Source organism: Microtus pennsylvanicus, chromosome 6 (assembly GCF_037038515.1).
Source record: "Microtus pennsylvanicus isolate mMicPen1 chromosome 6, mMicPen1.hap1, whole genome shotgun sequence".
Lineage (NCBI taxonomy): Eukaryota > Metazoa > Chordata > Mammalia > Rodentia > Cricetidae > Microtus > Microtus pennsylvanicus.
The window spans coordinates 125,134,985-125,147,819 of NC_134584.1; the positions used below are offsets into that span (position 1 = coordinate 125,134,985).

At 47.2% G+C, this 12,835-nt stretch overlaps 1 protein-coding gene across 1 annotated transcript in view; it reads right to left on the reverse strand.

Annotated features, from left to right (window-relative positions):
- Positions 1-12,835, reverse strand: part of Pcnx2 (pecanex 2) — a 121,489-nt gene that overhangs the window by 69,753 nt on the left and 38,901 nt on the right. The window contains exons 13-15 of the mRNA XM_075977696.1: positions 8,216-8,387; positions 1,465-1,575; positions 802-893 (exon numbers count right to left, since the gene is read on the reverse strand). Of these exons, the coding sequence (XP_075833811.1) occupies positions 802-893; positions 1,465-1,575; positions 8,216-8,387 (375 nt within the window). The remainder of the gene's footprint in view (positions 1-801; positions 894-1,464; positions 1,576-8,215; positions 8,388-12,835) is intronic.

Here is a 12,835-nt window from a genome sequence, read left to right on the forward strand (position 1 = left end):
CAGAAGGGATACCTACAAGTCTCCCAGTTCCTGTTTCTGCTCCTGCAGGCAATGGCTCCCAGCTGTTTCTCCTTCACCCATTTCTTCCTACTCCCAAACAAGCCAAGTTCTCTAGTTTGACTTTCTTCCATTTTGCTGACTTCTCATTGAAGAAGGATCTAGACGGTTTCCTCCTGTGTTCCACATATCCCCATTCTTTCACTAGAGACGCGGGATTACTCCGAGCCTTGTAAATACACAGACTTGATTCACAACCACACCGTGTGTCCATGCACGGCTAGACCACACATGTACAACAGCTACACTTCTGACAGGACGTCCTGGGCTTCCGACATCTGTGTTTGTCTGGTTTCCTCAACATTCCTGCTTCCTTGGCCATGCCCCAGGCTTTGCTCTTCTTGGTCTTGGGAACTCTGAGGTCCTCTATGCTCTAGATTCTCACTGGTGTGGCTGTCCCCTCCCATACCATTCCCTGGTCCACACAGCTACATGAGGATGTACCCCCATCATACTTAAGGTGCTACCTCAGACAAAAGCAAAATGAACACATGGGTTACATTGTCTCCCATGGCCAGCAGAAGTCCTTCTGGTGTCCCTGATCATAGCAGAGACATCACTGGGGACTAGGCAAGTGAGGGTTACACTCTAGAACAAGCCAGGCAATGTGATGACCTGCTTAAACTCAGCCAGGTCCCCTTCTCAATGACAAAATTTTTTTCATAACCGGAAAACTATTCAATGAAAACAATATGCTGAGTGACACAGGCTATAGTCACCACCACGGTATGTCTGCAAACTTACCTTGACGGCACTGAAGCAGAAGGCGTGGAGCAGGGCTGCTGCCAAGACACTCCGGCCCACACTGTACACGGCTGATGTGATTCCAGAAACAGCTGGAATACAAACACCATCACAGCTTACTAGATGTGCCCTCCTCAGAATCAGTAGAGGGGTAAAGAAAGATAAGCTGTCTGGTGACAGGCTCCAAAGACACGGGTCACTTAGTGTGGGAAAGATTGTGATCATGGAACTGACTACCCATGGAATAACGACACTAAGGGTATGCCACTCCCAGAGGACACTGGGGTTATGTGCCTTTGGGGGAAAGATTTGTCAAGGCTCATAGATACTCTCACAACACGCATCCACACACTACAGACACAAGTACATGCTGACCTATTCCCACAATGATACATGTGCTTGCACACACACACACACACACTTCTTCTAAAGAATAGCTTGAAGGGCTCACGCACTCCAAATCAAGGAAGACCCTTCCTTGCATCTTTGCTTATTCCTTTGCTGAGTGGACCACTTCTTATTCTATGGAACATAGGAAATCCAAACTAAATCAGGTTTGGCACTCAAGACAGAGCAAACCTCCCAGTCAGACCCCCAATGCTCTGTCCCCGGGACCACCAGACCTTGTTCAATCTTAAAACTCTTCCGGGAGCAAGGACTCACCAGAACCTCCAAAGAGCAGCATGTCCACTTGTTCCAGAAGGTACGTGCAGAAGGTGTTGATCTGTGGGAAGAGGCCCAGGAGGGAGATCACAGGGAAGCAACATAAAAATACTGGAATTGAAAAAACAAAGGCAGCGATGAGCTAGGGGCAGGGTAACCATGGCCAAGTTGTGGCTACAATGTGGCTGCCTTTCCCCTGTCAGACTCTTTTCTTCACCACACTCGGGGAAACTGAGGCAACAGGACTCCTCTCACTCAGGCATCTAGAGGATGAGAAAAAACAGCAAGTGTATTACCCAGGGCTGGCCACACAGACAGCTTGGGACCTAAGGGGAGCTAGGGGTGGGGAGGAGGGAGGAAGGTGCTCTGCCTGCAGCTCAGAAGAACAGAATCAGACCTGGGGAGATGAGGAGGGAGTGAGAGGATAGGGAAGCTTCCAGAAAGACATGCGAACAGGAGGCGACAGTGTAAAGTGAAGTTTTCAGAGGAAGAAAGCCATACGTATGTCAAAGACTCACAAGACCAGGGCTGATCATGGAGACAATGGATGTTATGGAGCCAGGGCCACACACACCACCCTGGCCAATTTTCAGTCCCCCTACCAAGAGTAATTCATTGCCCACTCAACATGTTTTCATCAAATAAAACCTTTACAACATGTTCTTAGCAGACTTCTAGCTTCCACCAAGCCCAGATGGATGTCATTCAGGTAACACTTGAAACCCAGAACAGAGTTTGTCCCCCTTCAGTCTTTCTGGGTAAACCAAAATACTTGTTTAATTAAAAAAGGCAGGTGGCTCCTGAGGACCCTGATTCTTGCTCTGACTTTTGTGCAGGAAGTAACAGTACACAGCTGTTGTTGCAAAACAGCTCTCCTCAAAACCAATGAGCCAGATGTGAGTGAACACAGATACAGGTTCATCCAGAGGTTTTGTTGTGGATTCAGTTACATGGGATTTTATTAGTTATGGAACAAAGGTCCATTGGCTGACCACGTGTGTGTGTGTAAGTGTGTGTGTGTGTTTGTGAACGCATGTGCACATAGAGTATATGTGTGTGCATACATAGCTCAGTGGTTGACCTCACCACCACCCCTCAGCAGCCACCTTGTCTTGTTTCTTCACACAGGGTAGGACTAGCCTTGTTGGTATGGTTCAAGCCAGCTCTTGTCCCTGGAGTCTGGCTCTGCAGACCCCACCACAGCTGTGCCCTGCCTCTTCTGACATGGGAGGCTGAGACCTGTGGCCTCCCCATCCACAGGGTAATCACAAAGCCAGTCTCGCTCACGGGCTCTTGCTGAAGTCACCCAGACAGTCAGTAATAGAAACCCCAGTCCCAAGGTCAGCAGCCTCCCTGAGCCCAGGAAATGGATGGCCACCGTAGAGGCCGGTCACCTGCCAACAGAAGCAAAGGAGGTCTCGCCAAGGAGGGAAAACAGAGTGACACACTGAATACACACAGCTCAGCACAAGTGAACGGACTCACAGGAGAACGTTATCCCTGATGGGGCTTGGCGGTGTGGGCTATAATCACAACTATTCAGCAAGCTGAGGTCACAAGTCCCAAGGCAGTTTGGAATATGGAGTGAATTTGAGGCCAGCATATGGAAGTTAATAAAAGCCTATCTCAAAATAAAAAGTTTGAGGACTGGGGATTTGGGTCAATTTTGGAGCACTTGACAGGATATGAGAGGCCCCGAGTTCAATCCTCAGTACCACAGACTCATTCATCTATCTATCTATCTATCTATCTATCTATCTATCTATCTATCTATCTATCTATCTATGGATCTATCTATCTATGTTTGGATCTATCTATCTATCTATGGATCTGTCTATCTATGTATGGATCGGTCTATCTATGTATGGATCTATCTATCTATCTATCTATGGATCTATCTGTGTTTGGATCTATCTATCTATCTGTGGATCTGTCTATCTATGTATGGATCTATTTATCTATGTATGGATCTATCTATCTATCTATCTATCTATCTATCTATGAATCTATCTATCTATCTATGTATGGATCTATCTATCTATCTATGGATATATCTATTATGGATCTGTCTATCTATGTATGGATCTGTCTATCTATGTATGGATCTATCTATCTATCTATGGATCTATCTATTATGGATCTGTCTATCTATGTATGGATCTATCTATCTATCTATGGATCTATCTATTATGGATCTGTCTATCTATGTATGGATCTATCTATCTATGTATGGATCTATCTCTCTATATATCTATGGATCTCTCTCTCTCTATCTATCTATGGATCTATCTATCTATGTATGGATCTATCTATCTATCTATGGATCTATATATTATGGATCTGTCTATCTATGTATGGATCTATCTATCTATCTGGGGATCTATCTATCTATTATAGATCTGTCTATCTATGTATGGATCTATCTATCTAAGGATCTATCTCTCTATCTATCTATCTATCTATGGATCTATCTATCTATCTATCTATGGATCTCTCTCTATCTTCTATGGATCTATCTATCTATGGATCTATCTATCTATCTATCTATGGATCTATCTATCTATCTGGGGATCTATCTATCTATTATAGATCTGTCTATCTATGTATGGATCTATCTATCTAAGGATCTATCTCTCTATCTATCTATCTACGGATCTCTCTCTCTCTCTATCGATCTATGGATCTCTCTCTCTATCTATCTATGGGTCTATCTATCTATCTATGGATCTCTCTCTCTCTATCTTCTATGGATCTATCTATCTATCTATGGATCTATCTATCTATCTATCTATGGATCTATCTCTCTATCTATCTATGGATCTATCTATCTATGGATCTATCTATCTATCTATCATCTATGGATCTATCTATGTATCCATCCATCCATCCATCCATCCATCCATCCATCCATCCATCCTTCATCTCTCATCCACCCATCCATTTACCATCCATTACCCCACGCTCCTTTCTCCACCGCAGGCCCTCCTCACACTATTTTCTAGCTGTCTGTCTCTCCTTGCCTTTGAGCTGCTCCTCCACCCTACCAGACAAACAGCATCTCAATCTTTCCTACTGCTTTGACCCTACTCCTGGGTGGACAAGGGACCCTTCTTACACAGGGAGGCAGCCCAGGCTGGATTCTCTTTAAACAGAAGGTCTGATCTCCTGAAGCTGTCCTCTCCTCCTCTCCTGACCCACAGATGGGAATGACAAACAAAGCCCAAAAGTGTAGCATGAGGCAGACACCACCCCAAGAGGAAGTCCTGGGAGACTTTTCTCTACATTTTGACTGTAGCCCAGGGAGGGCCAGCCCCATGTGGCTCTGCTGGAGGTGCCACTGCATGTCATGTATATTTAACTCTTGCTTCTCTTGTCCTTCTACTGTGTGTTCCTCACTCTGGGTTTTCTTGGGTCCTCTCCAAAGGATGCTGAAGTCCTAAACTTGGCTCTTCTCACTGTGTCTTAGTTGCAGTGATGAAGTCAGGATCCTTGCAGGTCCCTTGCAACCCTAAACCAATGTGAAGGGTCTTCTTTAAAAGAGGGCAACTGGGTCGGGGATGTGGCTCAGCCAGTGGAGTTCTTGCCTAGCATGCATAAAGCTTGAGAGGTTCAAGCCCCTGCACCTCAAAAAATTAAACATTGTGGTACATATATGTACGAGATCATAGTTGCAAGTTAAAGGCCTGCCTGGTTTACCTAGTGAGAATCCTGCCTCTAAATAAATAAATAGTAGCAACCACGAAACAGAACACTAGAAGGGGAGAGAGGAAAGGCAAGGAGGATGAAGTAATTATAATTAAAAAGAAAATACAAAAGGGCCGGTGAGATGGCTCAGTAGGAAAAGCCCTTTGTTGCTTAAACCTGACAACCTGAGTTTGAGTCCTAGAAACCATGGTAGGAGAAAACCAACTCCCAAGAGTGATTCTCTGAGTTCCACATAGGTGTTATGCTCTAGCATGGGATGGTATACACACCCACATACCCCACACCATACACACAAATATACATACATACACAAACACCCCATTTATATACCACACAGACATCACATACATATACACATACCATACACACACCACACACACAATACACAAATCATCATACACACACACACACACACACACACACAAATTTAAATAAAAAAATCCAACAGCAACGATGGAAAGGCCAAGTCTGGGCCCAGAGACACACAGGCAAAGGGAGAGAAGCTGTGCTGTCCCAGAGGGAAGATGCCCAGCTGGCGCCTTGCTCTTGGACTCTAGCTCCCAGCCTGTGAAGCCAAGTGCTGTTTCTGTTTTTCTTTCCAGCCGGGTTCTGACAGGACAACACCACAGCCCAGGAAGGTGGCTAGCAGGAAACCAGCCCCGGAAACCAGCATACACTTCTTCTCTCCGGCCAATCTTACAGTCCTTGCTTTCTCCTCTCCTAACTGATCCCTGGATGTGACAGTGGCAGCCATCACATCACTAAGTCTCCTGGTGAAGAGGCTGCTCGAAGCACAGTGACCTTGAATTGACCTTGCCATCTCCTACAAAGTCAGAAAGGCCCTCTCAACACCCGCCTCTTCTGCTTTGTTCTCACACATTCCCAGTGTTTCATGCTCTGTGCAAATCAGTGCCTTTAATCCCCCCTTCCTTGCCCATTGCTATTCTTCTAGTTCTCCTTTTATCTGAGGCACAGATATCATCGAGTCAGCTCGCGGGTTATTTATCACCGTTTTCACCTGTCGCTGTGGAGGAGCAGACAATATGTATTAGGAAGTTTGAAGGAGAGAAATATATTTCAGGAGGGAGGTAAGAAAGCCATGTTCCCTGTCTCTTCCACACCCTGAAAGAAACAAAAGGATAATATCCAGCAGCCTATTTGGAGGCACTGCTTACTGTGAAACAAATACCTCAGGCTTCAATCAAGCACAACCCTCTTCCCCTTTGAGCCCTAATGAATTCTCTGGTTCTCTTGCCATGGAAAGTGGGGTACACCGGGAACTCAGGGTGCTGACTTTCTTGGAGTAACAAAGTAAAGAAAAATAAGAACTGAGGCTGAGCAGGACTCAGGCATGAAAAACAATTTGTTAATGAGATGTGTTAGGACTTTGCTTCATAGGTCTCTCTTCCTTCCCTGCCTCTTCCTTCTCCTTCCCTAACCCTCCTTCTCCTTCCCTGCCCCTCCTTCTCCTTCCCTGCCTCTTCCTTCTCCCTCCCTAACCCTCCCTCTCCCTCCCTGCCAATTCTTCTCCCTCTCTGCCCCTCCTTCTTCTTCCCTGCCCCTCCTTCTTCTTCCCTGCCTCTTCCTTCTCCTTCCCTGCCCCCTCCTCCTTCCCTAACCCTCCTTCTCCTTCCCTGCCCCTCCTTCTCCTTCCCTGCATCTTTCTCCTCCTTCCCTAACCCTCCTTCTCCCTCTCTGCCCCTCCTTCTCCCTCCCTAACCCTCCTTCTCCCTCCCTAACCCTCCTTCTTCTTCCCTGCCCCTCCTTCTCCTTCCCTGCCCCTCCTTCTCCTTCCCTGCCCCTCCTTCTCCTTCCCTGGCCCTCCTTCTCCTTCCCAGCTCCTCCTTCTCCTTCCCTGCCCCTTCCTTCTCCTTCCCTGCCCCTCCTTCTCCTTCCCTGCCCCTCCTTCTTCTTCCCTGCCCCTCCTTCTTCTTCCCTGCCCCTCATTCTCCTTCCCTAACCCTCCTTCTCCTTCCCTGCCCCTCCTTCTCCTTCCCTGCCTCTTCCTTCTCCCTCCCTAACCCTCCCTCTCCCTCCCTGCCCCTTCTTCTTCCTCTCTGCCCGTCCTTCTTCTTCCCTGCCCCTCCTTCTCCTTCCCTGCCCCTTCCTTCTCCTTCCCTGTTCCTCCTTCTTCTTCCCAGCCCCTCCTTCTCCTTCTCTGCCCCTCTTTCTCCTTCCCTGCCCCTCTCTTCTCTTTTCTCCTCCCCCTGTCTCTTCTTATTCTATTTTGGGGGATGTTTTTATTTTTGCTGTCTTTTTAAGCTAAGATCCCATGTAACTCAGACTGGCCTCCAACTTGTTATTTAGCCAACAGCAACAGTGACCTCCTAATCCTAATCCTCCTGCCAAGTGTTGGGGCCACAGGTCTGTCCCATCACGACCAGCACCTTCAAAACTCATTCTACAATTATCTATAAAATATTCTTCCTGAAGCAGCCAGCTCTGAGGTCCAGGGAGCTGTCCGTGATTTATGAGTGGGAAGCCCTCCAAAACCTATTTTGCTCATTAACTTCTGGAGCGCTCCGTGACTACCTCTGTATCTGCAGTCACTCCGCATGCTTCTGTGTCGCAGAGATGCCGCTTCTTGGTTGCAGGTATCAAAGTCCATTCCAAGAATCCCATTGTTAAGGGCTAGGGAGGTGGCGTGGCTGGCGAAGTGCTTGCCTCGTAAGCATGAGGACGTGAATTCCATACCCAGAACCAAATCAAAATGAGACATGGGGCAAGCGCTTGTAATTCTAGGTTCCAGGAGGTGGAAACAGCCCTAGTTTGCTTATTCTAAATTAATGAGAGACTGATTAAAATACAAGGTGGATAGTGCCTGAAGAATGACAGCTGAGTAGTCCAGCCCTCCCAACGCCCCGCCCCCCACGTTGTTATCTTGGGCTTCATAGGCTTCCATAGACACAAGCCAAGAGGATAATACTTAGTTCTTCCCATCAGTAACCAAGTGTGCAGGCTTTTCCCATGAGGGGTGCCAAAGAAAAAGGGGAGACATACCTTCCCGTCCCAAGGCTCTTCCCCATAAATCCCCAAACTCACTCACCTATTAAGTGGTCCCTGACTGATTGCAGGGTCTCAGGGGAGAAGAGCTTCAGGCCATATACGACATAGCTGGGAGGGTGCCTGGCTTTGGCCCCTGCATCAAGAAGCAAAATAAGGCCACACAGCATACAGAAATAGATTGGTCTGCTATAGGCTATGATTTGGTTGTGTCCCTAGAAAACAAATACAATTTCCGAGTTGTACTCATTGAGAAGAATCAGACACCACAAGATACAACTGACACTACCCAACACCCATTGCCACCCCAACACCCATTGCCACCCCAACACCCAATGCCACCCCAACACCCATCCCCACCCCAACACCCATCGCCACCCAAACACCCATCCCCACCCCAACACCCATCGCCACCCCAACACCCATCGCCACCCCAACACCCATCCCCACCCCAACACCCATCCCCACCCCAACACCCATCGTCACCCCAACACCCATCGTCACCCCAACACCCATCGTCACCCCAACACCCATCGTCACCCCAACACCATCCCCACCCCAACACCCATCCCCACCCCAACACCCATCGTCACCCCAACACCCATCCCTACCCCAACACCCATCCCCACCCCAATACCCATCCCCACCCCAATACCCGTCCCCACTCTGCTGTAATTTTACAAGCCTAAAATACCAGGAAGAGAACGTGGGGAGACAAATAGAACTAAAACAATGCTTCATGTTTATTTTGCCAAACCATAAGGGAATGTTGCCATTTAAGCCCAACAAGATTTCCCTAAAAATGTAATTACCACCCCCGCCCCCAGAGAAAACCTGTCTAACGCAACGCTTTCCTTGGGGGGCAGATTTCCATTCTCCTCGCTCTTTTCAGGTGCGAGGTTCCTTGAAACCTTTGTTAGTTGTGTCCATTTAACGTGGGTTTCCTAACAAAGCCTTTCAGACCTCATCCCGGTCCTCAAAATACTGCTAAAAGAGGGGAACTGCCCTTTCTTCCTTTCAGATGACTGTGGGAAATTAGGGGAAAGGTGGCAAATTGGCACAGTGGGTCACAGGGCTTGCTGTACAAGATGGACCAGAGTTCTGTCCCAGACACTTACATCAAGGTGAAAGGAGAAAGCCAACTCCACAGGGTTGTTTTCTGACCTCCACACGCGTGTGCGTGCACACACACATCATGCATACATGCTCAATAATAATAGAAATTTAATATATTTTTAAATAAGGAATGAGATATTGTGGCACGGGCTTTCCAGGGCAAAACCCCGCAAAACTCCCACATTATTGAAATAAATGCACAATTCATAAGATCTGAGAAACCAACAACAACCAGGTGGAGAGTGTGCTCTGCAATTCGTGAGCCACCTTGTGCGCAAGCAGAGGGAGATAGGCGTGGTCTCAGACTGGTGTTTTTAGCCACAGCCTTGAATGTGCTATATTTAGAAAGGGAATTTCAATGGACACTGCCTCCACAATAGGAAGGGTCCTATTCTAAAACCATCTTTCAACAGGACAATACCAGTGTCTGTCACGGAGACCGGCTGCCTTTGGTCCTGAGGCCAGGTTTAGTCTTAAAAAAAATTGTTGCCCTGGCAGGGAATTTTCTTCAGAATCCAAGTAGGTCATGGATTAATAAATACAAGAGAATTTTTATTTGCATTAAAAAATAATAAGACCAAAGTCAGAATGAAATCTAAACGCCCTTACTAAGTAAACAGAAAATAAATCGGCTGGTATAAATAGCGGTGCGGTGTATTAGAGCTCACGCATGGGAGACATTTCCTCAAACTGACGTGGTTTAAGAAACATAACTAAGCAACTATCATTTGTTCTGGTTCTTTCTCCTATCAAAAGCCTAATGGGCTGCAGGAATGGCTCAGTCAGTAAAAGTTTGCCGTACAAGCCTGAGGAACTCAGTTCAAGCCCCAGAACCCAATGTTTAGCATGCCTACAATCTTAGTGCCAGGAAGGTGTGGACAGGCAGGTCCCCAGGGCTTGCTGGCCAGCTTGGTAAGCTCCAGATCAGTGACAAACTACTCCAAGCCCCTCATGCACCCCCCAAAATCAAGGTGGTCCAGTCCTTTGGCCTATAGATGCACATGTGTACACCTGTACACGCACAGGTGAGTGTGAACACACACACAGACACGTGCATTAAAATATATTCTCTGGCCTTGAACAACATGAAACGCCCTCAGACATCTCTCAGGAGCTTCATCAGAAATGCAAACATGTCTTCCGTGTTGCTAGTTTACAAAACCAAACACAGCCCCTACAAAGGGCTTGCCTTGCTGCTATAATCATGCATCCTGTGTTTTGGGTCCCAGAGCCATCCTCAGCACAGCACACAAGACACTCTATCCTCCCCAGGTCCCCAGAGTGCTCCCCAGTGAAATTCCAAGCTCCCACTTTGCAAAGTGCACATCTGCACCAGCCATCAAAATCCCCAAGTCTTCAACAGGAAACATTTCACCCATTCATTCCTCCAGTGAAAGCCAATCATAGTCTCTTAAAAGCTCATTCAGTTCCCTCAGTCCAGTCTGGTTAGAACCTAAGCTTCCACAGTGGGTCCCCTGGCTGGGAGCATCCTTGAGGCTGCTGTCAGAATGGAATGCTGACCTTGGGTGCACGTGGGTTTCCCATCAGCCCCACCCAACATCAACACTGCAGCAGACTGTTCACAGAGCAGTTTTATAAAATTCATAGAGAAATGAGAATCCCAGGTGGGGGAGGGGGTGGGGTTAAGTGACCAGAAACCTGCTCACTTTTTACATGCAAGGTAGCTCATGAATTGCAAAGCAGACTCCTCTCTGAATTTATTTATTTATTTATTTTGGACCTGATGAATTGCACGTTGATTAACAAGATGTGAATTCTTGCCTGACTCCTCTCATTCTGGAAAAACTGCATTACAGGAGAAAATGCCTTTGCCTATCCTTCTCTTCCTCATCAGAGCTTCTAGAGCCCAGCTCAAACCAGCTGAATGTCCTTAGACATCCCAGTGAGCAAACCAACAACTGCAGTAACACAAGTAGATGCCTGACTATAGTTCACTGTGACTATAGTCACAGTGTCTCCCCGTGCCATGCCTTCTCCCTGTGACATGCCTTCTTGGATCCTGGGATGGTAGCTTGGTTAGACAGTATGACTCCAGCTCAACATAGCAACATAAGGGTCATGGTAACAACAACCTCAAATTTATCTGACTCATGAGGTTTGTTTGTTGATCGTTCCTCCCGATGGTCTTAGCATGTTTTATATCACATCCCAAAATCCATGCAGGGAAGGAGCTGTATATGTGTAAGCGTGCTTGTGTGTGTAATATGTGTGTGTATGTACAAGTTTGTATGGGTGTATACATATGTATAGAAGCCAATTCCTCAGTCACATTTCCATCTTATTTTATTTGATAAAGGGCGTCATTGAGCCTGGGGTTCTTCGATTGTCTTGAATTACAGATTTGTGTGGCCCTGAATTTTACATAGAATCTGGGGGTGCGAGTCTAGTTCCCATGCTTGTATGGCAGCCACCTGACTGACTGAGCTGTCACCCCAGCCCCAAGGTAAGGAGTGTTTGAGGCCATGTAACAATATCAGCGAACCAGCAACGGGGACAGAAAGATACAGGATGGGAAGAGGTGATGGGGCACCTGGGGTGGGCTGCAGTGACCCTTCAGAGCCACACCCCTGCCCCAGGTTTCCGAGGGCGTTCCCAACACTACATCTTAATGCTCCAATTATGCTGCAGCTAGTGATCCTGATGCCGAATCTCAAATAAAAGATGCACCACACAAATCAATTACAGGGAACAGGAATTTAACAGGACAGCATCTGCCACCATGATGACCACCAGTTCGAACCCTTTCTTAATTATGACGAGCTAGCACAGATTAAAAATCAGTCTTAAACCCTGGATATAATTTTTTTAATTGCACAATGGTGGGAAAATAGTTTTCCCCCATTGGAGAGATCTTTCAGAGCCCGTGTATGTGTGTGTGTGTGTGTGTGTGTGTGTGTGTACGTGCATGCGTGTTTGGGGGTTGCTATGACAGAGGCGGGAAGGGTACACAGAGCACAGGAGGGTAAAAGGCACACGGCTATGGCCGACACCTGAACAGTGGACCCTGACCACTGGGGTACCAGAGCCAGAAGAAGCTACGTGGACCTAGGAGCTGGAAGATCCTGGGCCACTAGTGGGCAGTCTGAGTGAGCCCAGACTCTCCCCCAAATCTGACTCTAGGTTATTGGGCTGCAGCATAAAGGGCACCTGAACCAGAGGAATAAGAGCAGTCTGGCTTCATACACAGAGTTTCCATGTGGGGACATGGAAATAAAAGCCACAGTTGGAAATGAACTCACACCTGTTAGAACGGCATTTACCACAAAAGGGAAAAATAAGTTTTGGCGAAGACATGGAGAAAGGAGACCCCTTGTGGTGCACTAGGAATGGTTCTGCCATTAAGGAAAGTGAGAAGTGCTTTAAAAAGTACTAACAGTGGATGAGAGCCCCTGCCTTGAAAGTAGATGACTTGGGTTTGAATCACTGGAACCCACATAAAAAGTGGATTGCAACAGGGGATACGCAGCAGACAGCAGAGCCTCCAGCTACCCTGGCGCATACAGCAGTGGAAACACTACAGAGATCC